This window comes from Trachinotus anak, unplaced genomic scaffold (genome assembly GCF_046630095.1).
Source record: "Trachinotus anak isolate AG129_WGS33_773 ecotype Australia unplaced genomic scaffold, CSIRO_AGI_Tana_v1 ptg000012l, whole genome shotgun sequence".
Classification (NCBI taxonomy): Eukaryota; Metazoa; Chordata; class Actinopteri; order Carangiformes; family Carangidae; genus Trachinotus; species Trachinotus anak.
Window position 1 is genome coordinate 7,260,299 of NW_027273863.1, and position 27,696 is coordinate 7,287,994.

The window sequence follows — 27,696 nt, forward strand, 5'->3', positions numbered from 1 at the left end:
GAGCAGCCGAAAGAACTATTGAGCTGGTTGAGATGATTAGAGGCCAGAAGTGACCTTTAGAGGGCAGCAACGACTAAATGTTTCATTTATCCGACTAGTCAAGGACATACTGCTGTGTGTGTGTGTGTGTGAGAGAGAGAGAGAGAGAGAGAGAGAGAGAGAGAGAGAGAGAGAGAGAGAGAGTTGTGCAAACATGATGATGGGAAAGATAGGAAGAATGTAAACATCCAGTCAGAGATGTGTGTGTGTGTCTTTGCGTGTGTGTCCTATTCTCTTCTCTTCTCCTGACAAGCTGATTTCACACCTGTCTTTTCACGCTTGCATACTAGAAGACAATCTCACACACATCACACACTTCCACACTTCCAGACGCTCACACATGTACACCCTCTTCAGCATAATTTCACAGGGATAGTGGGAGTGCTTTCTGAGACAGCAGAGTGCCGTGCTTTCGGACAGCTAAGGATATAATTTGAAGAGGTTGTCATGTCTCACCTTGACAAAGGCTGAGAATTTCTTTCAACACGAATTATGCAGACACACACATACCCACAGCTGCCTTGTGATTGAGTTATTTCAAAGCTATGCATGATCGCTAAGAGAACATATTATGTTATAACTACAGCAGCTAAGACATAGAAGGGAATAGCAGCATGTGCTTGTAGAAGCTGGAATTACCTGAAAACGTGTCCTGTAACCCCACTGGCCTCGTTGGTAACACCACAGTGCCCATATTCTGCCCATATTATGTCTGTGCCTGTGCAGTGTTGTTTATAAAACAGAGATGGCACGGTAAAGCTGTAACTGAGTTAAAATATGACTTAATAAAGTCTCACCTGCTGTTACAGTATTAAACATAGACTGTATTTATGCCCATCTGGTTTAAACCATATTTACAGCTGGGTGTTGTCAGCATAATTGGAAAGTGAACCAATATGACCAAGGGAGTTCATATAGTCACTTAGAACGGAGGCCAGGCGAGGTACTGAGGGACTCCATATGACCTGAGGCAATAGCAACACCAAACATTTATCTTTGATGAATAGAAGGAAGAGTCTGTAAATGGTGGTAGGAGGATTTTTTTCACATGCATCAGCTGATAAACTCTCCCATCAACTCTTTCTCATTGGAAAAATAATGAAGATACAGTTTTCAACAGCCTTTTCATCTTCATCTGGCAGCTGAAGATGATGTGTCAGCCAGAAAATTGGCATTGAACCTGTTTCTAGTTTACACCACCACAAAACTGGTTGATTGGCCTCCAAATTAGTTTTGATGAGCAGCAGAGTTTGAGCTACTTTGCAACAAAATGAAGCTTTAAAAAAATCACATCTTATTTTCACTTCATCATTCTTCTTCATCTTCTTCTTGATCATTTTCTGACACCTTTCTGACACCTTACTGGCTAAGCTGAGCGATCAAAAGGGAGAGACGTGAGTGGCTGTTTCCATCACCGCTTCAGACCCATCATCAAACAGGTTGGTAAACATATGCCTCACTGTGCTGGCTGTGTTTCCAGCATCTATACAGTAACCAATACCTGGAAATATTTCCCACTGACAAGAGTTTTTTGATATTGTGGACACCTTCTACAGATATTAGCTCATCTACAGATGTGAATATCAGTAGATGCTGTTATGACAGTAAACTGTATCTGTAGCACTATAGTTGGAGCACTATAATTCATGCCCATAAATATTCAAATCTACACTGGCGTGATTTGGATCAAGGCACTTGATCTAATTTGGAGAACATTTGAAGCCTCTAAAAATGATTCAGTGTTTTCTTCATGGCAAAAAACCCACACTCACACACATACTTGTAAAGGGATGCTTATTGGTGCCTTTCCATTTCCTCTTAAGTTAGTGTTTGACTCTAGATTTATAACAAAAAAAAAAAAAAAAAAATCCTTAAAAGCACAACATTGTAAACTTTCCTTAGGTAAAACATCTTTTGAATCCTGGTCACTTTTCCGCTGACAGCAGCTTTCAAAGTTATTTCTTTCAATTCAGATGCAGCTCTCTGCATGGGCGCAGTAGCAAAGTGCACACCTGCATGTGGGGGGAAGAAAAGCATCAGAGGAAATATCCTTCTCCTCATGACTTTTTTCCTTCCCTTGCTATGTTGAGAGGTAATCTGAGGGAACCGCTGGGAGAACAGAGAGCGTGGGTGAAAGAACGGCTGGCACAGCAGCCTCTACCACTGTTGCGGTCGTACAGACCCAAGTTGTAAAGCATGCAGATGAAGCAGCAAATAACTATCAAATATTCATCAGGCCAGGGGAGGCAGTGCAGCTTGTAAAAGAAGATGAAATAGGGGGGGCAGTAGCAGTCACTCCTGCACCGTCTCTCGTCTCCTTCCCTCTGATGCTTCCTCTCCTTTCTTTTTTCCTCTGCCTGATTCACCATCTCCAACACATACACACTTTTTCTGATGGAGCTTAGTTATTTACATCAACATAAAAATTAAGGAAAGTGCTGATAGTGATTTACAAATAGTTTCTAACCAGTATCTGTTCTGTGACTGGTTATCAGTCTGCCTGTGAATATCTGTCTTTTACATGTCAAATTAAGAGGCTGATGTATGTGAGAGGTGTAAACTGCAGGTTTAGTTGTAGACGCTGCAGGCCCAGGCTACCTTTCTCACGACTGTCTGCAGCGAGCAGCGGACAGATTGGGGAGATCGCTGTGGTCGTCACCTTCTACTGCCATGGCAACGGCCTGCAAGTCACCCCGGGCGAGCTGCACACTGCAACGCCCATTTACAGTCTGGGGCTGACTCCTGATCAGCGTTGGAGAATGTCAGAGTGGATTTTTATGATCAACAACAGATGGACTGAAGTAACTGAACACAGGCAGCACTGACTGGAAAGCCCACTCTCTTATTTACTCTCTGTGAGTGAGAGAAGGACATGACATATAAATGACAATTCACCTCTCCGACTCTGACTATGTGTGAATTATGTCTCTGTCCAATAACGTACTTTATTTATTGTATATCCAAAAGTATCTGCACACCACTGTCCACATCTCTTTCTGTACTGTTGGTCTGGGGTTGTTTTTAATTTTTAGACTTGGTGTTTGTTCCAATTAAGGAAAATCTTAAAGCCACAGCATACAATGATATTTTAGAGTTGACAGTACAGTGCTCTTTCAACATCACATAACCCCCATCCAGGTCCATAAAGAAATTATTTTCATAATTTGGTGTTACAGAACTTGACTTGTCTCTACAGGGGACCAACGCCTTTGGGATGAAATAAAATGCAAACCTGGACATATCATCGCCTCCCTGACGCTCCTGTGGCTGAATGGGAGCAAATCCTTGCAGCCAGCTTCCAAAACCAGGTGGAAAGTCGGAAACCGGAAGAGTGGAGGCTCTTAAATTTCACACATCATGTTCAGTTTTGTTGTTGCTGTAGCACTGCTCCACTTGTGAAATGGTTGCATAATATTTTCTGTGGCTCTGGAGGGAGCTTTCAAAATAAACCCTGGAAAGCAGCTGTGGCTCAAGAGGTTTTGTCCATTAATGGCAAGATTTGTGGTTTGATCCCTGACTCCTCCGGTCCACAAATCAAAGTGTCCTGAGAAAGAGACTGAACACGGTCACTTCGCTGACACTGGTGTCAGTGGAAAATTCAAGGAAAAATTTGAGGAAAACTATGATTTAGTGCTGTAGAAGTACAGTCCACTTACCTTGGCTTGGGTGTGAAGCAGAGGTTTGAGTAAGTCACTAGTTTTAAGTCTTAACCTTCAAATTTCAAGTCCCAAGTCAAGTCAATGCTCAGATTTAACATGTCAAGTTTTTACATTTAAATCAGTTCAAACACAGTGGTCACGAAAAGTTTAGTTTTACTTAGATATCTTACTGATATTTGCCATTTCCTGGAAATCTAGATCTTGAGATCTGTGTCTGTTTGTCAGCAAGAAGTACTGAACTGATTTGGACCAAACTTGGTGAAAGGATGGGCCATGGGCCAGGGAATAACCCATTCAGGTTTGGTTCTGGATCCAGTTAAAGGGACAGATCACGGAATTTCTTTCATCACTTTCCTTAATGTGTAGGATTGTTTGGCCTAAAGGAGGAGGTATGTGCTCTACTGGGTGCCATTCTAGTTTTTACTGTTACTATACATCTCTAGGTGTATATCAAAAGTCAAGAACTTTCGAGTCATCTGTCTCAAGTCGTAATCAAGTCTCAAGTTATGAATGACCAAGTCAATGTCAAGTCGTGTCTCAAACAAGTTCTAATTCCTCAAATTTGTGACTTAAGTCAAATTTGTCTGACTTGAGTTAAGTCATGTGACTCAAGTCCCCACTTTTAGTGTAGTGACTATAAATTTTTACCTGAAACTCTGTGCCACAAACTGGAGGCATTAAGTTTTAAAGCATCTATCAGGCAGGAGGCCTCCAACGACTAATGAATGGAAATCAATGTAGGACTCAGAGTTTTAGTTGACAACAAAAGTTCGGATATTTCCGCATCTGCTGCTTTAAAACAGAGAATTGTAACCCTTTTAATGCGCATGTTTTTTTGGGTTTTTTTTTGACATGATCATCAGTCACGGTAAACTCCACCTGTCCACACACTTTTGGCCGTGTAGTGAACACAGTAACACATATAATAAGCAACAGCAAACATGTTGTAGCTCCTGTTTTTTTATTTTTAGATTCAGTCTAATCAGCAGGCTGCTCCTCCATCATCATCACCGAAACATCTTCATCACCACCTCCACCCTCGCATTTCTTCCTACGGGCGCTACTTTCAACACCGGACAGCTCCAGTCGTTTCCCACGCTCCGCCCACCTCCGTCAGACAGGCAGTGAGAAACAACCACACACACCGCTGGGCGACGCTTCAAGTGGCCTATTAGGGTTTTATTGGGAGGGACGGAACTTCAGGAACAATTTGCTACGTCCCTCGTCATCCTGCCCGTCTCACATGGATCTCTCCGAGGAGGAGTGGAAAGAGACCGTGAGCACTCGGTTCTCACGTCGCTGCATGTGAATGAATTTTGGACCGATGTGGAGTCCGTGTTGTTTTAGTTAAAGGACTGGAGAGTGTCTGTGCAGCGGTTTGGATCAGGCGGTGCTGTTGTGGAAGCGGACAAGAGGAGAGAGAGAAAGTCTGGGATAAGCGATGCTCTGGATGACAAGTGGAAATCCTTCATCGTTTCCAGCTTGATGATGGGGACGGAATCCAGGGCGCTCTGTGGCGTGAGCTTCATGCGTCTCGTCCCGTGAGACAGCGGAAGACGGAGAGTGGCTGTGGGTTATGCTCGCCACACTTTGCCAAGTGCCCACGGTGTCATCGCTGCGCCTGTGAAGAGGAACCATGGCTCTCCTGGTCGTCCCGCTGCTCCTGCAGACAGGACTCGTTCTGGGCTCAAACTACGGGTACGTGGAGTGGTCTGACAATGACAGAGACGACAAGCACCCACCAGTCTTCAGCACCCAAAACATCAACAGGGAGCCGCCCCATCACCCGACCTACTACTCGGTACCATCCACCGAGCGCACGGTGGTGGCGCACAAAATTGAGGAGGACCTGCCGAGGGTGGTGACCGCTTTCCTGCACACCGGGGACTCCTCGGCGCTGAGGCAGGTGAACTGCTCCCGGAGGTACGAGCTGAGCAGCCTGAGAGGCGGCCTGCACGTCGCGTCCCACTACTCCCTGCACAGCATCCTGGACACTGTAGCGCACGCCACAAACTTCCTGAACATGATCCTGCAGGCCAACAGGTCCCGGGAGCAGACCCTGCGCAGGGACATCCACTGGTACCACGCACTGGTGCAGAGCATCCTCGAGGGGGACCCCAAAATCCACAGGGCGGTGGTGACCTTCCACACGGAGGCGCCGACGCCGGGGCCCCACGTTTTCCTGCAGGCGACGAGAACCGAGAAAGAGGTGGTGCTGCAGGACCTGTCCGGCACTGCGCACCGTCACCTGGGGAGCAGGGGCCCGGAGTCCGACTGGTTTAATGAGTTCAGGGACGGGAGGAGACCACACTCGCACAGGAGAGTCCCGGAGGCGTGGGGCGCCAAGAGTGGAAGTTACCTTCTGGACAAAAACCAGATCAAGTGGTCGGCACCGTACCTGGAGTGTGAACACGGGGCGTTTGTGCCCTATTGGCTGCTCACCTTGTCTGCTGGCTTCTATGGACTGAAGAGCAACTCTGCGCCGGAGTTCAGGTGAGATGAAGTGTTTCAGAGAGAGAGAGAGAGAGAGAGAGAGGGAGAAAGTGTCTGATTCTTTCTCTGACAGCACTTTTTTCCTTTTGAAAATACAGAAATAATGTATTCAATTTACATGTATTAAGCTGTTCCCTACGTTTTCAGCTGTAAATGCGTCCTTTAAAACTTTCTTAAGTCCAACACTCAATTCAGTCCACCTTTTCAAACCACTACAGTCATTAACAAAGTCATCTATCAGCCACAGCTATTGAGAGTTCTCTACATTGATTGACAGTAATGCACTTTGAGACTTTATGTAAATATGGATCCTGCTGAACTGAAGCCCTGATGCAAGAAACAGATGGTGTAAAAGCCGCTTCACAGACACAGGTAGACCTTTCTCATTTAATATGCTCGCCTGTCAAAGCACAGCTGTGCCTCTCTACTGCTGTATCCTGCAATCTAATGAACAACTGCAGGCTTTACACTGAGTTTGGTGGTGGAGGAGCTCATACAAGCTCGCTTTTGTGCCTGACTCGAAGTGTGTGTGTGTGTGTATGTGTGTGTATGTGTGAGTATAAAGACACCCAAGCATCTCGTATTTCAAGGCTCCAGAGCAAGAGTGTCTCAAAAAGATCAATTAAATCATGAATAAACAATGTGTAGGATCAACTACTGCAGCATGAAGCCACTCTGAATTTCAGGTGCACTTAATTCTTACATCAGTCTAAGTAGAGATGGATCACAAAAGATGGGTGGTTCAATACTATCGGACCTCTTAAAAGAGAGAGGTTTGTCCCTGACACCATCATTTTGTGAGCTGTTAATAAATTTCAATCTCAAACAATCTAACAAAATATTGTTCTTACACCTCAAGCAAAATGCTTTGTAAAATGTACTTTAACTGCAACTAGTGCACAAATAGGACAAACTGAACTTGGATGAGATTTTATTTGGTAGAACAGGTTGCTCAGTGGTTTATAGGCAACAGTCGTGTAAGTGATTTGGGCCTCAAGCTGGCAAACGTCCACGCTGTTGCCGTGTCCCTGAGCAAAGTGCTGCATCACTACCTGCTCCAGGGACCGTCACAGTATCTATATATCTTTGTGTGAAGAGGATGAGTGTGGGGTTACCACAGAACCTGTTTCATTGGTATCATCTTGGTCTGCAGTTTTAGCTTACACACAAATCCAACAGACATTTATTGCAGCAGCTCAGAAGTTAAAGTGTCTTTCTGATACAGTGCAATTTCAGTAACAACTCAGAAAATCTGTCTGTGATGTTCTGCTCATCTCCCAAAATGATGTATTGCCTGTCTGGGACAATATTGCCTGTCTAAAAGCATCAACATGCCATGATGTTTAACAAGTCGAGAGGACTGGCAGCTCTGCTTGTGTCAGTTGCCTAAGGCGCCTGATATTGTTAAGTGTCATTAAATTAATTCAGCAAATAAATTCATAATTAATCAACCACCTAGTCAAGCTCAGCCAAGAAGATTTTGAGTGAGTGTTAAAAGAGTAGTGACATTTAGAAGGATACTTTCATTTATGTATTAAATCCCACAAGAAGGTAGAGAGGCCAATAATACAGAGACGTGATTCCAGTGTGCTGCAACATAAGACATCATTATCAATGATTATTAACTGAAAATTAATCAATAACTAAAATTTAAAGGGTGAGAGAGCAGAGGTTTTCTGATTTTCTGTCTTCACAATGGATTACTTGTATATTGAAATGTAGTTTGACACTTACCAGTTTTTTCCCCAGAGCTTTCAGTGATATCTCATGTTTTTCATTTGTGGTTGGAGTTTGTGCAGTTGTTAGTAAGATGGATGGATCCTAGTGAGCTTAGTAGCTGTTATGATTTTATTCACAAGCCTTGACTTAAATTCAGGAAAACAAATTTCTTCACCTAGTAATCAGTTGTTTAACAAATTTCAAACTCAAGGTCCACTTACTTATTTTATTTATTTTTTTGTAGCATTCACATATCAAAAAGTCCTAAAAGTGCAATGAATGATGACAACAGATCCCTGTCCAAAGCAGTTTAGCAAACTCCTTCTGCTGATGAGGACAGTATAGTACACCTTAAAGCCCTTAAAAATCTACTAAGTGGACCTTGAGTAGGCATTTTGGCAAATTACAATTTCCGAGATCAAATATTAACTCTCATGCAAAGAGTAATGTTTGGCACTCGGATGTGAAGTCAGCAGAGGGAGCCAAGGGAGAACTCAAGTTAGGAGGGAGCATAGTGAAGTGGTTATTTAAGACCAGCACATCAGCATGAAAGATGCGCTCCCTAATTCAGTATAAAGTTTGCCTGCAACTGCACAACCAGATGCATGCTGGTTTCTGCCTCACTCTGCTTTCTGTAATATGAGTTGTGGTCTGCAACTTTTCTGCGATTATTTCCACTCATCTCACGCCTGTGATGACATTTCTAAAAATAGAAAGTTGGTTGGCTCCGGACAGAAAAGCATAAGCAAGTGTAGATGATAGAATGAGTTCCACCATGACGCACTCCTTCTACCTCAAAACAACCTCTGTCTCATCTTTTTTCATTGTTCTCACCACCCTTCCTGGCCAGATTTAGAGGATAATAAAAAAGAGTCTTTTACAAAGACTAATGGCTTTTAAACTTAAATAATATTTGCAGATATGAACCATAGTCATGAGGTAAAAAAAAGAGAAGGAGACAGCCTTGAGGCACAGCAGGACACTTTTTTGGTTTAGTGGTGCTGTTAAGGGTTATTAGATTTTTTTCTGTCTGTCAGGATACAGTAGGCTTGAAACTACCTTTAAAGGTGCAACAAGTTCCATTTTGAAATCTGTAAATAAGAACCACAATCATGTTGAGGCATCACAATAGTTACAAACAAACAAATGACACCATCAGTCTTAAGACTCAGCGTCCACAGCCTCATACTTGGGTTGGATTATACATTAACAGCACAAAACAGCTATGGACTGCTGCAGGAATGAGTCACAAAACCTGCAAATTAATTATCATTTTAGCACTTCCTGTTCCCTCAGCCTGAAAGGTTTTTTTGAATGGGTTTTTGGTTCGATGGCTGAAATAAGGTCTGTGGTTAACACAAGCTCAAGACATATTCACGTTGTAGAAAACAGAGGTTGTCATCATGCAAAGCACGAAAACTCACCAGTCTGCATTTACAGCCTCGTTTTGTTTATGTCTGCACAAAAAGTATTACTAACTTTGTAAGAGGAAAGGCTTTTGTAGAAAATCAAACCACAGCTTGGGGGTTTGGCGGTGGAGACATTGCAGTCATGCAACAGTGGTGCAGTTTGTTTATAGCCTGACATTAGCTTTTTACTTTAGGCTTCAAAAATCACAAAAGTGACGTTCACTTCTGAAGACTATTGTGCTGAACAAAACATGTAAGTGTCATAAAATTACTTTCTGCAGTAATCAAAAGCCCACATAAAAATCCCATTGGCTTTTTGTCGAGGGAACCAGCCCAGAGTGACGCTAACATCTGGGTTAGCTAACAAAAAAGTCATCCCTGCAGCACTCTATTGAGCTAATGCTGTAGAGCTTTGTACTTGATCTGTTTACCTTGATCAGTACACAGTCATAGAGAGATAACAAAAGCACCTGGAGAGTAAACTACAGAAGCCCATCTCTGTCTGAAAAAAAAAAAATGAGGTTGAAGTAAAATATATGAGATAAGAATTGAGTTAGTTACATTTATGAGCTAGTGAGTCTAAAATTAGACTTACTAATTTAAAATGATGAAGTGCAAAGTCATATCGAGTTCAAATAATTCTGACTTAGTAAATCAGAATTTTCGTGCATTTTTGGCGGATGTGGGCTTCCATAGATGCGACGGGGAGGAGGGAAGATTACTCACACCATCAACCTCATGCTGCAAAGCAACGAAATAAAAAACAATCTTTTTCAGTACCATTGACCTGAGATACAGGCTGGCATTTATCTCTACTATGGCTGTCATTTGTTAGAAAATATCTTGGCAAAGAAGTTTAAATGCTAAGCATCCATAAAAAAAACACCACAGTAGAAGACACCTTTAACTTTTTCATCATTTTTTGACAATTTATGATGAATACTGCTACATTTTAACATGATCTTAAAGATTATCATCAACAATACCAGACTAAAAATAACACTGAGTGTCAATGCGGGCTGTATTTTGCTTTGTGATGCTCAAAATTTCTGCTTTGTGTTAAATTGCATGGACCCACACACAGTTCTCAGATCCAACATCTATCACATCTTTCTGCTATTTCCACTGCTTTCAGTTGCTACCAAGCCTTGACCTGTAAACAAAAACCAGAGTGCACACCTACACACACACACACACACACACACACACACACACACACACACACACACATATCAACATGTTTTCCTCTCACTCTCACTCTGTCTGGTTGTGTGCTTGAGAAGAGACGGTGGCCAAAGCCTCTCCGATGGTTGTTTGTTCCTCTTCCCAGCAGGCAGATGGAGGTAACGGGTGTCAGGATCATCCACAAAACCGTAAAGGAGAGAGACAGAGAGACAGGGAGATAGAGAGAGCGAGAGAGAGAGTGCATGTGAATTTACTGCTGGTACAGTGGTGGAGAAAAAGGTTCAGGAGAGGGTAAATCAAAGAAGCCTTAACATGCTTTACGTGTTTGTGCAAAAACCTGAGTAATAGAGAGAGATATAAGCTGGGTTTGGCTCTGCACGGGAGGATATATGGCTGAAGTGAACTTAGCTCCACCGGTTTAAGTCCCAGGCAGTTCTCCCTCTAATGCTGTAGTGCGGTCACATCCCTGAGCAGTATTTAACCTTATTCACTTCACAGCTTGAATCTGTGATGGCTCACCGCTGCACAGGCCGGCAGTCTCCATGTGTTGATCTTAAAACTGCACCAAATTCTTGTAGAGGTGTTTGGGTTCCACAAGCAGAGAAGAAAAAAGTGTGAGGACTTTTCTCTCGTTTGATGGGAAAACACATCTGCAGTGTTGCTGAGTAGAAGCACAGTGCAGAAAACACACTGCATGTGTAACCACTGTCTTTACAACATTACATTGGAACAGAAAGCAAGAAAAGCTACCAGCAGAACTATCTGCACTGGCAACAGATATTAAGAAACTGAACTAAGTGAATCAGTATCTTTAAGGATAAATCTGGTGACACACTGTTTTTTATTATTGTCATTGGGAAAGCTCGAGGCAGCTTGATATTGTGCTCTATCCTCTGTCTTTCTACTCACTGTGCCCCTAAGAAGAAGCAGCATAACCTTGTTTTAAAAGTATTTATGAACTTTTCAACTTGGATTCTGTTTCTTTTTTCTTCACCCTTTTCTTCCTTTTCTTCAATACCCAATGCCATCACTCTTAATTTCTTTCCCACTTTCAATCTATTTCATTCATTCCTCTCTATTACCTCTCTCCTTTTCTCTGCATCCCCCCTTCTCTTGACCTTACTCCCCCTGAGCGTCACTCTTCCTGTTCTTTTTAATTTTGCTCTTTTCATTCGCCTCCTCCTCCTCCTCTTTCCTCCTCTCCCTTACATTGATTTGCTTAATCCTCTACAATTTGGTCACCCTTTCCCCTCTCATTCCCTCTACAAGGTGACTGTCCCTCATTTTCCTTCTTTCCTACTGCCTCTATTTTGCATCTCTTATGTTCCCATTAAATACATTTCTGTCTTTTCTTCCCCATTGCTATCATTTATCACAATCTACTGATTCTGCAAGCCTTATCATTTTCATGATTTTATCTCTCACCATTTCCTGTCCCTTCACTATTACCCCTTCCTCATCCTCCTTTCTTTGAACCTCCCTCTGCTTCTTTCACCCCTGTCTTCCTCCCTCCTTCCTCCCTCCTTTCCCTCCGACAGGGGTGTTGTTCGTGTGGATGTGAACCTGCAGGATGTGGACATTGATCAGTGCTCCAACAGTGGCTGGTTCGCTGGGACTCACCGCTGTAATCTCACCAGTATGGAAGTGAGTCCACTCTACAATTTGGAAATTTCTCTCTTTCTACTTCATCTGTCAATTCTGTCATTCTGGTGTGTTGTAAATGAAGTGAATGTATTTCACAGTTACACTGAAGTATTTGTTCGCCCTTCAGTCTCTTCACTACATCCTCACTCCACTCAAACATGTGGCAAAAAGATGCTCTGAAACAGATTCAAACTCACACTAAGGCTGCGTCTCATATGTGTCCCATACTCACACTTGGTATCCATCCATCCATCCATCCATATCTTCACCGCTTATCTGCACAAGGTTGCGGGGAGGCAGCTGGAGCCAATCCCAGCCGACATTGGGTGAAGACGGGGGTACACCCTGGACAGGTTGCCAGTCACAGGGCTGACATTTGGTATTTTGAGTGCATAAGTGTGTTCACATTGACAAATATGGCAAAATGCAGTGCATCATAAGTGCCCAGATGGTGCACTCAAAACAGTCAAAAAACTGAGTGTAATATGATGGACTCTTCTCACTATCAACAATCACAATCTTGGCTAAGTAGCAGAAGGGGAGGGACCATTAAAGTATTTCCAAACTTGTGAAACTGGCGACCGAGGATTGTCGGCACTGATGGCATCATAATGTTTTTTTATGACAGCATAAAACAGGGCGGCACATACAGGAAAGTAAAAGATTAATTTTAAGTCAAGTGAGCAAAACACGTTGTAATTGTTATTTCAGGGGAGTGCACATCATCTGTGTATGATTTCCTGACTATCCTGTCACAATTCATAGACTATGACAGTGGGTGTACTGTGTACACTGTGTACTACATCTGAGTGTACTGACTGAAGTATCTGATTTGAGACACAGCAAAAAGCTCTTTGGTCCTCTGATACCACCTGCACCCAAGCAGACATATGGGCTTCAGGGACGCTCATGGTTTGGTGAAGAGGTTTAGATCAAGTGGAAACCACCCATAACGTCACCAGTTGGTTTGTGAACTGCTGTTTTGAAGTCTTGAGTTTGTAATTTGTCCATTGCCATCTTGGTTTTTTGGAAAGAAGGAGAAACCATATTTGGATGAGAAGGTGGAGCTGAGGAGGAGTGAGGGGTGGGTCTGAACTGCTCTGTACTCTGTCCTGATTGTCAGACAGATCAATGTCATCTGTCAATCATAGCCCCGCCCTAATGCATATCCTGTTTTATTGTCTATTTTCCTCTAAATGGGACCATAATTTTAAAAAATGAACATCATGTTGTATTGAAGAAGACTTGAAACTAGTGATTGAGACCATAAACTTGTTAGGAAAATGTTTACTGTGGTAATAAATCAAATCAACATAGGGTCATTTTCCCATAGACTTCAATACAATCTGCCACTTTTTGCAACCAGTGGAGTCGCCCCCTGATGGACATTAGATAAAATGCAGGTTTAAGGCTCCTCAGCATTGGCTTCACTTTTCAGACCCGGAGTCTAGGTCCATTGATTTAGATGCAAAAACCACTTGATTAGATTTAGGAAAAGATGGTGGTTTGGGTTAAAATAAGTGCTTCCTTAAGATGGACCTTTGTTGTCATGGTTACAATAATAAACATGCAGAGGAGTTCATGGAAAGGTCATGGATAAACAAAACAACGATGACTATTGGTTTCAAATGGAAGATGAACAGCAGCCTCCTGTGTCAGAGGACTGTGTTTTGTTGACCCTTACATCCATAGATGTTTAGATACCTCACGTGATGTGTATGAACTTTGACCTGCTGGTGGTTCTAGAGGTAAAAGTCACAGGATCACTGGAGTGAGTAGGATTCCTCCTCTGGGCACCATGAATATCTGTACCAAATGTCACGGCAGTCTGTCCAGTAGTTGTTGAGATATTTCAGTCTGGACCGGTAGAATGAGCCACGCCCTGACAGCTGTTCTCAACCATGCATGGTGAAATGTTTGATAAGGTAAAACCCTGGACAGCAGTCCACTGTCTGCAGACTTCAGTTAGTGTGCTGCTGTCTATGATGATGGGAGTAGGTGATATTGCTATGTATGTGTATTCTCCGCGGTGCAGTGTTTTTACCTCCGCGACCGCTGTGATGGAACTGGCAGCAGCCATACATCATGTTTTGTCACTTTCTAGGATGATGGAGAGAAAGAGAGCAAGGAGATAGTTCTTTTTGTCTGTGTGTGTGTGTGTGTGTGTGTGTGTGTGTGCCCCTGTCAGTGTGTGGGGTCGCCTGTGTGTTCACTACTTCGCTCATGTCAGTGCCAATGCGTTAGTTTTATGTGATGTATTGCAGGAAGCCTCTCTGACTCCAGCAGGGGAGAGTAGCTGCTCAGGCTTGCGTGGCATGTCGTTGGCCATATGATGTATAATAAATGCAGTGTAATGGATTGCAGCAAGATATAGTAAATAATTGACCATGCTCTTTGTCTGTGGCCCCACCTTCCTCTCAGTCTGTTATGGTGTTGGGGGGGGGGCACAGAAGGATCCATGGGAGGTCTCCATGTTCGTTTTGATCTGTTGTGTTGTTTCTTCTGTATTGTTCCATTTTCATAAGCTGCTCTCTCATGGCTGCTGCCTGATAAAATCTGAACGGAGCCGCTGATAGTCCTGTAGTTCTTCTGTTCAGATCTGTGTGTGTGGATGGTGTGTGTTGTGTCTTTCTATCATCCTCACAGTGGTGGGCAGGGACAGCCTTTTACCTACCATGGCCATCTTTGACCGCTTTGATGGAAATGCTCTGAATTATCTCAGGTGTGTGTTCTTTGTGTATGTATCTGGGTTTTTTTAATAGGCAGATTTGTGTATCTATACATTTTTTCTCTGTGCAAACATTTGCTTTTATGCTGTAAATAAACTTGAACTTAACCATATTTGCCCAAGCAGGAGTCAGTGCCGTCTGGAATCAGCAGTGTTATTTGTCTCTTGCTGTTTTAAATGGAGGAATGTGGGAAACTGTATAAAAAGATTTGAAAAACATTATAGAATTTAAACTTTATAAACATTCATTACAAATATTTTGCTAGAGGGGACAAGTATTGATCATGAAACAATGCATTCATAATAATGCCATCAATCTTGTCCTGCTATGGATTATTTCATAGAGTAATTTAATCTTTATTTAATCAGGTGGTCTCAGTGCGATTAAAATCCCTTTTTCAAGAGAGACCTGAGAACAAGAAGCCGTCTCAAGACACAGTCAACACAAAAGACAATACAACTACATAATACAAGAAACTAAGAAACAAAGAATGAACAATAAAATTTACAATAGTCATAAAATACATAAAATAATAAAGCTTTAAAATTTTCAAGAGAAATGTAAGACTCTAGTTGGAGTAATAAAATCTTGGAACAGACTGTTTGCAGTATTTGTTTAGACGTATTGCAGCTGTTCACCCAGTCAGTCTCAGGGTTTTAAAGTTAGGGCAGTCAAACAGAAGTTGTACCTTTTGTGTGGAAGCAGAGGCACTGGGATATATTTGAGTTTTTGTATTATAAAGCTATAAAACAACAAGACAGCCATGGAAAACGGTAACATCAGCATGTTAACATGCCCATAACAACGACGCTCCTCATATGTAGCATGTGTGCCAGCGGTTCCCGACCTTTTCCAACTCATGACCCGCTTGGAAATCTCAAAAATCTTGGCAGCCCATATAACAATACAGCAGCCTTATAATACATTCATTTTTTAATTTTAATGATAATGATCAAACATTCAGGACTAAGCTAAAAGCTAAAAGCTCAAATTTTCTTTCTTTTTATTTCTTTATATTTTTAACTAGCTATCCCTTTTGATACTCCAGATTTTGCCATGGATGTAATCTTTTAGCGAGCAATCAGACTCAGATAGCAAACAAGTAAATGATGTGGTCCTGCTGGTGACAACATCTTTTCACCAAAACTGAACCACTGTTGTGTACCATTTGACATGGTTACCATATTAGTTTAGCATGTTAGCAATTTACTAATTACTAATTAGTGCTAAACACAAAGGTCATCTAAGGCTACAGAAAATAACATGATTTCATGGAAATACATCCAGTAGTATCATTCTGAACCAAAGTGACAGACCGGCTTTACCATCCACAGAGCCAGTGTGGCTAAAATACATAAAAACCTTCAAAATAAAACATAGTTTCAGTGAGGCAAAAACGCCTCCATCTCCTTTAGTATGTGTTGAGACATGAGAGGTTACAGTTTTTGATTTTGTAATATCTTCATGCTGTCAATTAAATCACGGTTACATAAATAGAGGTGAGAGCCATAACACAGTGGGTGGAACAGAGTTGTCATAATCTTCAAAGGGTAAGTGAATATACAGCAGATATAATTAAACAGAGAGCTTTAAGTATAGCTTGAATATAACCAGGTGGAAATGCAAGTGTCTTTGACTTAATATTATTATGTGGACTATTCTGAACATGACTGGTAAAAACTATGCTGCTGATGTGTCTGTTTCATCGTATCACAGCGCTGTATAAATTTTAGATATTGTTTTAAATTTTGGATGTGAAGGGTCTCGTTTCTTCTTTCCTCTGTCAAGTGTTATTTTTGTGCTGTTTCTCTCTCAGTGCTTCACCCTTTTCATTTATTTTCCCAGCTTGTTGCTACTTGAAGTAATCAATTGCTTATTGGTGTTGTTCAGCTAACCCATTACCCATGCTTTGGTTTAGTTCTTCTGGGACTTTGCCTCTCTTTTCTTATTCGAGTCAAAGTCTGAAAACTGTGCTGTCAAAAGCTCTCAGAAAATTAATTTGTTTGCTGAAACAGTATGTCAGCGAGTGCACCACACACATGATATAATATTTCAAAACAAGAGTTTATTAAAAAGAAGGAAAGTGTTTTTAGCTTGTGATCACAGACCAAGAAGAAAAAAAATGTTTGTATTTTTGTTCCAGTAAAAAAACAGCTCATTTCTGAATCTCACAAAGTGCAATGTTTGGGAAATGGGCTGTGGAAAGTCAGCGTGAGGCTCATTGCTTTCCTCATTGAGTACAAACACCCCCTGAGGCTCTGTCTCAGAGAGAAAGATAATAATAAGACAGTCCCTGGTAATGTGACGGTGCATCATGTGTTCTGCAGTGTGCAGGTAACATTACCACAACAGTCCTCTCTCATTGACACTGTGATGTAATCCTTCAGTCATGTTGTAGTAGAGCACTTTCAGCAGCGTGTCCTCTTTTTCTTAAAGGAGCATGCTTGCAATTTATCCCTCCACCTCTATATCTCACAATAATAAAACAGTTACTTTGACCATTACAATGAAATATTTCCTATGTTATCCACATGGGAACAACACAGAAAGGTATAAACACAAAACTGCTTATGAGTAGACATGTAGCAACGTTAGCATCACCACATAACAAATGTAAGCTGAATATTTACTCTCCTTTTAGTTTTGTTTTGGTCTCCACCAAGACACTAAGAAAGAAAGAGACCCCTCTCTTTAGCTTGCTAGTAGCTTCTCTACATTCACTAGCTAGCGTTAGTTGCTAACTTTGTCTGTGTGTATTTTGCTCCGCGGCAGCTACACCTCTCAAATAGCTGCTTCTCTTTTTTTTTTTTTTTTTAGCAAAATAATCTTTTATTTTTAAATGAATTAAGATATTATAAAATACTTTGCCTGTCTTATCTCTTAATCTCTGTCTATTTATGTGATATTCATATAGATGTTTGTTCACTTTCATGTTGAAAAAAATTATACACTGAGTGGACATACAGTGGTAATCCTCTCTGGGTTTGTCACTATTAGTGTTCACTGTTACATTACACATAGTCCACTTGATCCATTGATAATTTAAAACATATTGATTAGTGCATCTGTAAGTCATTAAGTGAACTCAGGTGATTGGAAAAAAAATTTGGGGCGTTAGCTGGTTTCAGTGAGGAATGCGCTCCTAACACCACTGTGACCCTTTAACCAGGAGTCGTGGTTTGAATTTTGTTATGTACGGTTGAACATTGTTCTGTTCAGTTACAAGAGCTTCTTCTTCTTCTTCTTCTATGTCTTTTTTCTGGTCTGCCCAGATACAGTGAGGCTGTGGAGGAAGGTAGGATGTGTCACCATGAACCAAATACAAGACTTCATGCATTATGGATAGTCAGTCGTAGGGGAAGCATCTTACATAAGGAGCCACTGCTTATATAATTAGATGAGGATTTGAGAATGATTAGTGTGGGTGATTTGTGACTGGATGCATGAGAAGGTTTTTGAGTTTGTTTTTTCCCTTCGTGTGTACTTTTTGAATGTAAGTAGGCATCAGTGTGAGTGTAACATGTTTGCATATGCACGTCTGTATGTATGTGTGTGTGTGTGTGTGTGTTTTCTCTCTTCCTGGTCCTGTGAAACATGCCGCTGGAGATAAAGGGCTTCAAAGGCAGAGCTCTGCTAATGAGTGTAAACTGCTGTGACAGCCAAGTAGGGTTACCCCCTCTGTCTCTCCTCCTGCTTTCTGGGCTCGATCAGCCACACTTCCTCTTCTTGCTGCTGCTCTTTTTCACACTCTCTGTTTCCATGGCTATCCACACTTTCCCAAATTTCCCTCCGTCCTCTTTATCTCTGGCTATTACCCCCTCCTCATCTCTCTTATCCCCTCTTGTTTTCAGGTTGTTTTCCTTTTCTAACACCCCGACACCTCATCCCTCTCTCCATTGTGTTGAAGCCAATTAACTCCTCTGAGGAAAGACGAGCCAGAAATTATCCCACCATCTGTCAACATGTCATTCTCTGCCTTTGCCAGCCTAACCCATTAAATCATCATATGAAATGGCCAAGTCATAAATGAGAAAACTTGTCTGCTTTATATGCTTCGGCAGCATCCTCCTCTGCATTAAGTGGTGACCTCACTTGTTCTCGTTGCAGCTCTTTCCAGTGTATGTGCACCTAATTTATGGATTTACCTTTATGTAGACATGGACGGCATAATCAGACTGTGAAAAAGCAGTGTTACCATTATTTCCTGCTGCAGCGTAGCTACTATTTTATAGTGATGTGTGAGTCCCTCTCATATGAAAATTTAATTTTCTGGACTCATGTGGCCTTTCTCTGCACTGCTGCTGGAAACCAGGCTGCCTCTGCGAGCTGTACGGGGAGAAAAAGGGGACATAAATATAAATATTTGTTATTGCTCTATTGTGTGTGTTTTTTACAGTCCTTATCATCTCAGGCACATGGCAGAAAAAGAGGATTTAAGCTTCAAAAGTCTTGAAGTCAGTATAAATACTGTATAAAGGGGAAAGGATATCCAGCTAAATAAGACATTGTGTAGCAGTAAAGGATATTTAGGTAGAAGGAATATCCTGGATTGGAGTGTCTTCTAAGGTGTGTCAGACTGTATTTGTCAGGAAAGCAGACACTCACAAGATCTGTTTTTACCTGCCTTATCTCTAGCAGGTAAAATAAAGGTGACTTGAGGAGCAGAGGAGACAGGAAAAAAACCTGTCTTTTCCTGTTTCACTCTCCTCTTTCTGTTTTGTTCTGCCAGAGGCTCTCTGCCCCTCCTCAGGGGAATTTGAAGCTCTACAGCTGGAGCTGGGTTGAAATGTTTTAAGACTCAGAGCATCTATACACCAGTTGGCAATGCATGTGTGTGTGTATGTGTGTGTGTTTAAGTTTTTTTTTTCTTTTTTCAACATCAAAGAGACCATTAGCTTTTGCTTTTCCAAGCCACATTTCTAAAAAGTTCAAACCAAGGTAAATCACCCTCGGTTTAATGAAGAAAGCTTTAGTGTACAGCTGTGAAAATGTAAGAGGCTTTCGGTTCATCTCTATATTCAAAAATGCATTTCTCCGCCACAGGCTGCAGGGAACATACATAACAGAGCATGAATTCACAGGCATGTCCCATACTGTATCATCAAAGCATATAGCCGTCTTGAATGATCCTATATACTGTACCTCCATTACTGTGGCACTAAGAGGCTTCTTTCCAAATGGGCCCACTCATGCAAAACATGTATGCCACTGCAAGGTGTTTGATATGAAAACATCCAGCATCCATGACCTATGTTATGATTTATTGTTCCACTTTGCATGAATCAGTCTGCATAGTTCTTCTTCCATTGTACATTTGAACCAATAGGATGGTTAAAGCAAATGTTAAAAAATGCAGCTTCATTTAGAAAAAGAATCACTGTAAGAGAGGGAGAGACATATTTTGGATAAAGTTCTAATAGAAATTGCTTTGGTCACATTATTCACCTTAATAATTTTATTGTGGGGCCAATGTCCCACAACATGAAAATTATATTAACCAAAAAAATACCACACACAGTCTAACATTATTACTCAAGTGTTTAAAATAGCTACTTCTACCACACATGGGTGCACTGACCATGAACAGTTTATATTAAAAAGGGATTTTTGCAATATCCTTCTATTCTTTAAAACATAAATAAAATAAAACATTCGGGAGAAAGGTTCACAAAGGTCTCAGCTGTAGGACTTTTTAATCTTAGTAAATCACTTAAGCTTTTACAGTAACAGTAATCTTTTCAATTATCATAACATGTATTTGAAACCAAAACACCATGTTTATAAATTGTACATCTGTTCTAAGAAGACAAAAAGTTGATTTGATTTTAAATTGATTGATTTTTATTTTGCACTGTTTCATGAACAACAGTTCAGGAAACACCGTATTGAGTATTAGGGTTTTATTTTGAATGACATGGATCATTTCACCAATTTAGCACATTGAGATCAGTTTATTAGTTATGGGCAGTACAACTCAACCAATCCAGTCTCATTCCCAAATTGACACATAGGGACACTTGTTCTGCACCCGTTGGCGTCACTTTCTAAAGCACTGGCTACCCCTTGAGTGTGATTTTTCACATGTCCAATAGACTTGCAATGTTCTCTGCTGTGTTGAAAGTCAAGTAGACTGCAGCCCGCTGTCTGCTGACATATATGGGGCGAGAGCACATTATGGTTTTGAAGTCAGAACGAACATTTTGTGTATTAGCCACATCACAATCTTTCCCTGACCTTAACCAAAACACTGTTGTTGTCTATACCTAACCACTGACAGGACCTTGGATGCAAACCCTGGTCTCTGGTGGGACAGTAAGACCTCGTATTTTCCACTAAAAGCCTGGGTTATAAACCAGGGACATTAAGTTTGACAGAGATGCCTGATGAAATGATTATATAGTTGTATTATGGGAAGATTAAGTTCCAGGGTTTTTGGACTTCCTTATTCAATCCTCTTTGTCCCCTGTGAAACATGAGGCCACAGAGAGCTCCCTCGGTTGCTCTCTATCAGCAGCAACATGAGCCTCCCCCCAAGTTAAGTTAATCTTGGCAAACTCATCACAGCTCTGCGCCAGGTTGATTTTTGGCGTTCCAGGTTTTCCGTTGCCTGGAGGAGTGCATCTCATTGCAAGCTTTAGGATATGATCTCTGTTGGAAACACAAGTCCCCTCTCTGTTATTTTGGTGATGATGTTCTTGTCTTTGGTTTTTCCGTATGATTCAGAGGAGGCGATCTTGTGAGTCCAGAAGATGCCTGTTCATATCAGCTTTGGTTTCTCGCCAGGAGTCAGATCCATACAACAGGATGGATGTTGATACTGTTGTTAAGGCCACAATAGAATAATCTGGCTCACAACTGTTCCGCAACATATTGAGAGGAAGCCATACCAGAGTTCAAGTAAAGAAATTGGTAATTGGTAAAAATAACTAAACTAACAAACAAAAACCAAAAACAGGACTACCAGACCTCCATCCCCAGACCAACAGAACAAACATACAAAAGGTCTGTAGTCTGCTCACTTGTGTCAGATATATAAATATATATATATATATATATATATATATATATATATATAGAGAGAGAGAGAGAGAGAGAGAGAGAGAGAGAGAGAGAGGTCCTTTTCTATCTTCACTTAAATAAACTGTGGTGGGCAGGGCCACACACTAAGTGCGGAAGAAAGGGATGTTGCAGTGGTAGGAAAAAAGGTACTCTTGGCTTCACTCAAATCTTGCCTTCAAGTCCCTCTGCTGTCTTTTCTGATAAGGATGATAACACCAATTAAAACTTGTGCTGGAGGTGTTGTATCACTGTGGTTTTGTAGCTTTACTCGAACCAATAACTACATATAACATATGATATCTCTACCTCTACTAACTCGATTTCAACCACTCTTTCAACGACCTGTCCCACACTCACAAGTGCCTCTTTAATTCATGCTTTTTGGAGAGTTACTATTACTTAACCTAAACAATATACAATTATATGTATTGCCAATAAAAACACAAGATATTTGCAATGTTCTTTAACTAATCTGCAAGTAGCACTCCTCTGCTCTGCTGTATATTCTGGCAGGTCCAGCATACTTCTTTGATCTTTAATTAGGCTGATGAAACATGTGAGATAGCATGTTGTGAGGAAGGCAAGTGGAAGGACAAGGATGCATATAGGATGGAGAGGAGGACGAGATAGGGAAGGAGGGATGAGGAGTGACAGCAGAGAGGGACAGTCGTCAGGGAGAATTCATCCTCCACAGAGAAACACCATTCACTCTCTAATCTGTTGCCTGCAGCTCAGCGGCTGCCACGGCAAAATGTAAGAGCCTGTCAAGTCGGCAGCAGCAGTTGGATCTTAATTGAGTGAGGCCTCCCAGTCGAGTCCATGCAGGGAGCTGGAGACCACCCACCCAGATGTCTGTGTGGGGAAACTGAGGGTTCATCTCATAAGTCTTAAAATGCCGAGTGAGACTTCCATTTCACTCCTGACACATTTTCCTGAGGCTGCACAGCCAATCAGAGGTAACATTTTGAACATCTTGTCCCCTTAAAAAATTGGAATATAAACCAGAGCCCTGAATTTGTGAACTTACAATCTCATCACCTCTGTTCCCTCAGCTCATATCCTTTAAGGATACAGGGACACTCAGCTCACCCCACCTGGTGACTCCCTCCCAAGTCACAGCACTGTAACCACAACAAGCCACCAATCAATAACCAGCTATAGCTATATCTCAGTTTTTGCCTCTTGGATTGATGGACAAATTCCAGACAGGCTTAAGTCCAAGGACTCGTCTCCTCAGACATCCACTATTTCAGTAGTTGGTTGTCTTGTGAAACAGCAGCCGGCAGATTCCTAACCCCAGGGACAGAGTAATTGTAATGCTTTTAGGGTTTAATGCTTTCAGTGTATTTATAGATCTCTGAGGGACGTAGAGTGCTCTCTCTCTCTCTCTGCCTCTTTTTCTCTCTTGCCAACTCCCATCTTGGTGTCGTGTTCACAGCATTTTATCAAATTACACGGTGCGAAAACTGAAACAGGTACCACAGGCTGCAGTCCAAACACGAGGGGCCTCCATTTGGAAGTTACAGATAATTGATTTTTAGGTTGAAGGCACTTCAGTCTGTGGGGGAATTTTTTTTTCATGAGCATGTGAAGTATGTTTTACACTTTGTGTGACAGTACCAATTGATATTGTAATGTGGTGTTCTGTTGAGGGTTAAGCTAAAACCTGTGATTTTGTACTTGTTAGGCAGATTAACAAGCCTTAGCTGGGTTTTGTTGTGTTGTTATGTTATGATTATTGTTTCGATATTTCACTATTTGCTTAGTTTAAAGGGAGCTCCACTGATGTTACACATAAAAGTCTACTACTGCACCTTTGAATGAAATAGCATGGGATCATGGGAGTTGTTGTCTTCACCACCATTGTCGTAAACCTCTCCTGGTTTGGATTCCTTCAGTGTCAGTAATTCAGGAGGTTTTTATTGGGAATTATCCACAGAATCATCCTCTCCAAAACAAACAGATCCGGTGATTATAACCATTAAAAGCACTGAATAAAGCAGACATGAGACTGCTGGTAAGCTTTCTTTTGATTGTTTCTTTGTTAACTTATGAACCAGACATTCGAGAGGTTTTTACCGGCAGCCGAATGATTTGCTGCCCTTTCCATAATAAACTGACCAGGGGATCCAGGTTTGCTTTGCCTTGTGCCATTAGATCTTAGCCCTGCCGTGGTCAGATCACATGTTATTGGACTAGGAATCCTGAAAAAACATATGGACTGAACCATGGCCACTGATAACAATGGCAAGACTGGTGCACGATTAGTAGTTAAGTCATTGAAATAACTACTGTGTTTCTTCAGCTATAGAATAAACATATCAAACAGCAACTGTCTACTACTATTACTACTAATGTATATATTGTGTTGAATTGAGAGTAGGAGAGAAGCAAATAGGTAAAGGGCTTAAAGTGGCAGACAGTAGGCAGAAGGCAAATAGCCTATGTGTGGCTATATACGTACATATACTAGGTGTTGACCTAGTCTTGTTTTTGTAGAAAAAGGTAAATTACAGCTTTGTCACAATGGTTTTTATTGCAGAACAATTGAAACATAACATTTGGGCTTTTGTCAGTCTCTTGAAATTAAAGAACAACAGCTTCTTTCTCACAATCAGTGGCGGTTCTGCCTTGTATTGCACCCTGGATGAAAGCCAGTACAGTACAGTACAGTATGTGTATGTGTATGTGTGTGTGTGTGTGTGTGTGTGTGTGTGAATCAAACTACTAAATTGCACAAATCTTTTATCCCACAAAAAGAACACTTAAGAGAACCTAATTATTGCACACCTCAAACAAGACACACACATTTTAAATTTGAAATCTAAACCCTGAACTGTCTTGCTTTCCTTCATGCAAAGTCAAGTCAAACTACCCCCTCCATCTCTCACCACCTCTGAGAGTGGGAGCAGAGACCTCAGCGAGCAGAGACCTGCAGAAACTAGAAAGAGCCCCTGCAGCCACATGACATGATATCATTGACGTGATGTGCAAATGAGCAACTGAAAACTGATCAAGCAAATGGTACAATTTTTTGTGTTAACTGCCCCCTAACAAGATGCCACCCTGGGTGGTTAGGGCTACATCCACTATTGCTCACAATATTTATCAACTATACAAAGAGGAGTCCATCCTAGAAAAAGAGGTGTGACTCAGATCAGACATATCTTAAGGTTCTTGTGCTGAGGGTTAGCTAGCTCTTATTGTATGCTCACAAATGCTTGGTTGAAAGCTGTTTGACCTCGTAGAGCCCTATTTTTGTCTGCCATCTGTCATCTGCCACAAAGTCGGCAAATGCGGCTGCAAAGCAATTTTCACCGAGCTTTGTTGTGAAAATGTTAGTGCTAGTTAACACTACTGCAGTGCACATGCTAGTGAAAGAATATAACCTCTCCCAAACAGACTGGATGACATTAATACAGTTTCAGGCTAAAGGTGAACAAAATGGCAATAAGTCTGATTTTCAAGGGACTTTTTTTGTTGTACACATTTTCAGAAAAACTGTAAGAGACTGAGAGTCAGGTAAATATCATCAAGGCCACTGCTAAATGGATAAATCCCCACAAACTGATCAACAGCTTTGTTAAAGTATTCCAAGCCTGCTTTTCCCCTGAAATTGCATTTTATGCAAGAATCAGGTCTGAGCTCTATAATAAAACATCCTACCCACAGGGTGCCCTTCTTCAAAGGTAAGACTTTGCATGATTGACAAGGCAACCTTGAACCCTGTTAGCCGAGTGTTAAAAAGTGGAATTAAAAAAATCCCCCACTGCATCCAATGTACGGTGCAATTATAAAATACTTTCTCACGTTCAGCCCGCAGTCTGATGAAGGCGATCCATCAAACTGAGACAAGGCAAACGACCGTTTCATAGCTCTTTCGGAGGGGCTGAGGAAAAACGGGGCTGGCCTTGGCACTGTTAAACTCCCTGACTTTAGGTGCGTGTGTGTGTGCCTGCGTGTGTGGATATATGGAGCAGTGCTCGTGAGGCAGTTTGGAGGTGACATTTATCCAGTTTTGATGGTTCATGTCAGCTCCTGCGTGACATGTTTCCTATGTTATGGTCATGGGATCTGTGCTTGAACTGATTCAGAGAGATGCATGAGCACAGCTGATGTATGTAGGTCGGTTAAAGGTTGTTTCCTCTCATACAAAGCTGGAATCACTGAGAATATTCAAGCCAAATATGTTCAGGTATTTATTTTACGCTCTTGTTTACTGTGCTCTAAAAAGCTCTTGGGAACCACAAAGTACTTGTGCTCTGATAGCACAGGCAGGTTTAATAAATGCAACTATTCTGATGCACAGAGCTCAATAAAGGCCAAAAATAAGCATCATGTTTCATCCCTGCCCACCTCTGTGTCCCTCGATATTTCTTATCTTAATGAGTCTCCTCTTCCTTTGGAGTAAGCAGAAATAGCAAATGCTGGTCGTGTATATTTGTGTCTGTACTAGAGTGAGTGTAAGTGGCTGATCTATCTATCTATCTATCTATCTATCTATCTATCTATCTATCTATCTATCTATCTATCTATCTATCTATCTATCTATCTATCTATCTATCTGTTCAAAAGTTGGACAAAGTCTAACTGTATTCATTTGCCCCAGGGAGGCTGACTCCTCAACTCACCACCTGCACCTATAAACATCCAAGAAAGCCTCGGGTTCTTCTTGGTTTTGGATGAATAAAAAAAAGTTTTAGCTCAAATCAATGCTTCTTCCTGTGTTTTGCAGATTTAATTTCACACGAATGCTTATCGCTAGAGAGAAAAGACACATGATTAAACACCTGCATACACAGATTTTCTCCAGCAGTAGATGTGCTGCAGCCTGCTGTGGCTCATGTTCAGTTTCTTTATACACACTGAGTTTCATTCAGGTTTTGTTTGCACATTGTGATTTAATGAATGAGAGAGCCTGCATGCAAAGTATAAATACTGATAAAATTATCTAACTGTTGTAAGATTTAGTTGTTGTAAGATTCAGTAACTTAAAGCTAATTGTTGTTTTAACAGCAGCACATATTTGCTGCAATTGTTTGGACATCTGAACTTAGAAACTCTAAAACCATGAAAAATGATGCTTCTAATCTCGTGACATCATTTATCCACCTGGTAATGACAGGCTAAGCACACATCATATGCGTGCCCACCTCTGTTTGGACTACGCTCTTGTTCCTGTTTTTGTGGCATTTTTATTCAGGACTTCCTGTGGATAGAGAAGTCACCGTTTGCACTGTGAGGATTTTTTCATTTGCTAAACTACAGTGAATATTTGGTGCCTTTTTTTATCAATGGCTCTAGGGATGGCAGTGTACCTTTGGTCCGCTACTTTGGTCCAGACTAAAGTATTTCAATGACTATTGTATGAATTTCATTGGGATTTTGTACAGACATTCCTGGTCCCCAGAAGATGAACCCTGCTGACATTTATTTTATGATCCCCTAACGTTTCCTCTTGCGCCACAATGTCCAGTTTTTTTTGTATTACTGTAATAAGATAATGCTAGCATGCTAACAAGCTAGATCGAGATGGCGAACATGGTAAACATTACCTGCTAAGCATCTGCACATTAACATTGCCTGTGTAAGCATGTTAGCACGTTGATGTTAGCATTTAACTCAAAATACCACTGTGCCTAAGTGCAGGTTACATGGAGATGCTAGCACTGCCGTTTCTTCGTTAGTGGCTGGTGAGTTAGGTATATTTTACATGAAAATTTTCAGTCACTGGGGAAATAAAATATAAATATATAAGAT

At 41.3% G+C, this 27,696-nt stretch overlaps 1 protein-coding gene across 1 annotated transcript in view; it reads left to right on the top strand.

Annotated features, from left to right (window-relative positions):
- Window positions 1-4,838: 4,838 nt before the first annotated feature.
- The window catches only part of gpr158b (G protein-coupled receptor 158b), a 59,388-nt gene continuing 36,530 nt past the window's right edge, over window positions 4,839-27,696 (top strand). The window contains exons 1-2 of the mRNA XM_071492117.1: window positions 4,839-6,191; window positions 12,043-12,148. Coding sequence (XP_071348218.1) covers window positions 5,335-6,191; window positions 12,043-12,148 — 963 coding nt within the window. The 5' untranslated portion in view covers window positions 4,839-5,334. The remainder of the gene's footprint in view (window positions 6,192-12,042; window positions 12,149-27,696) is intronic.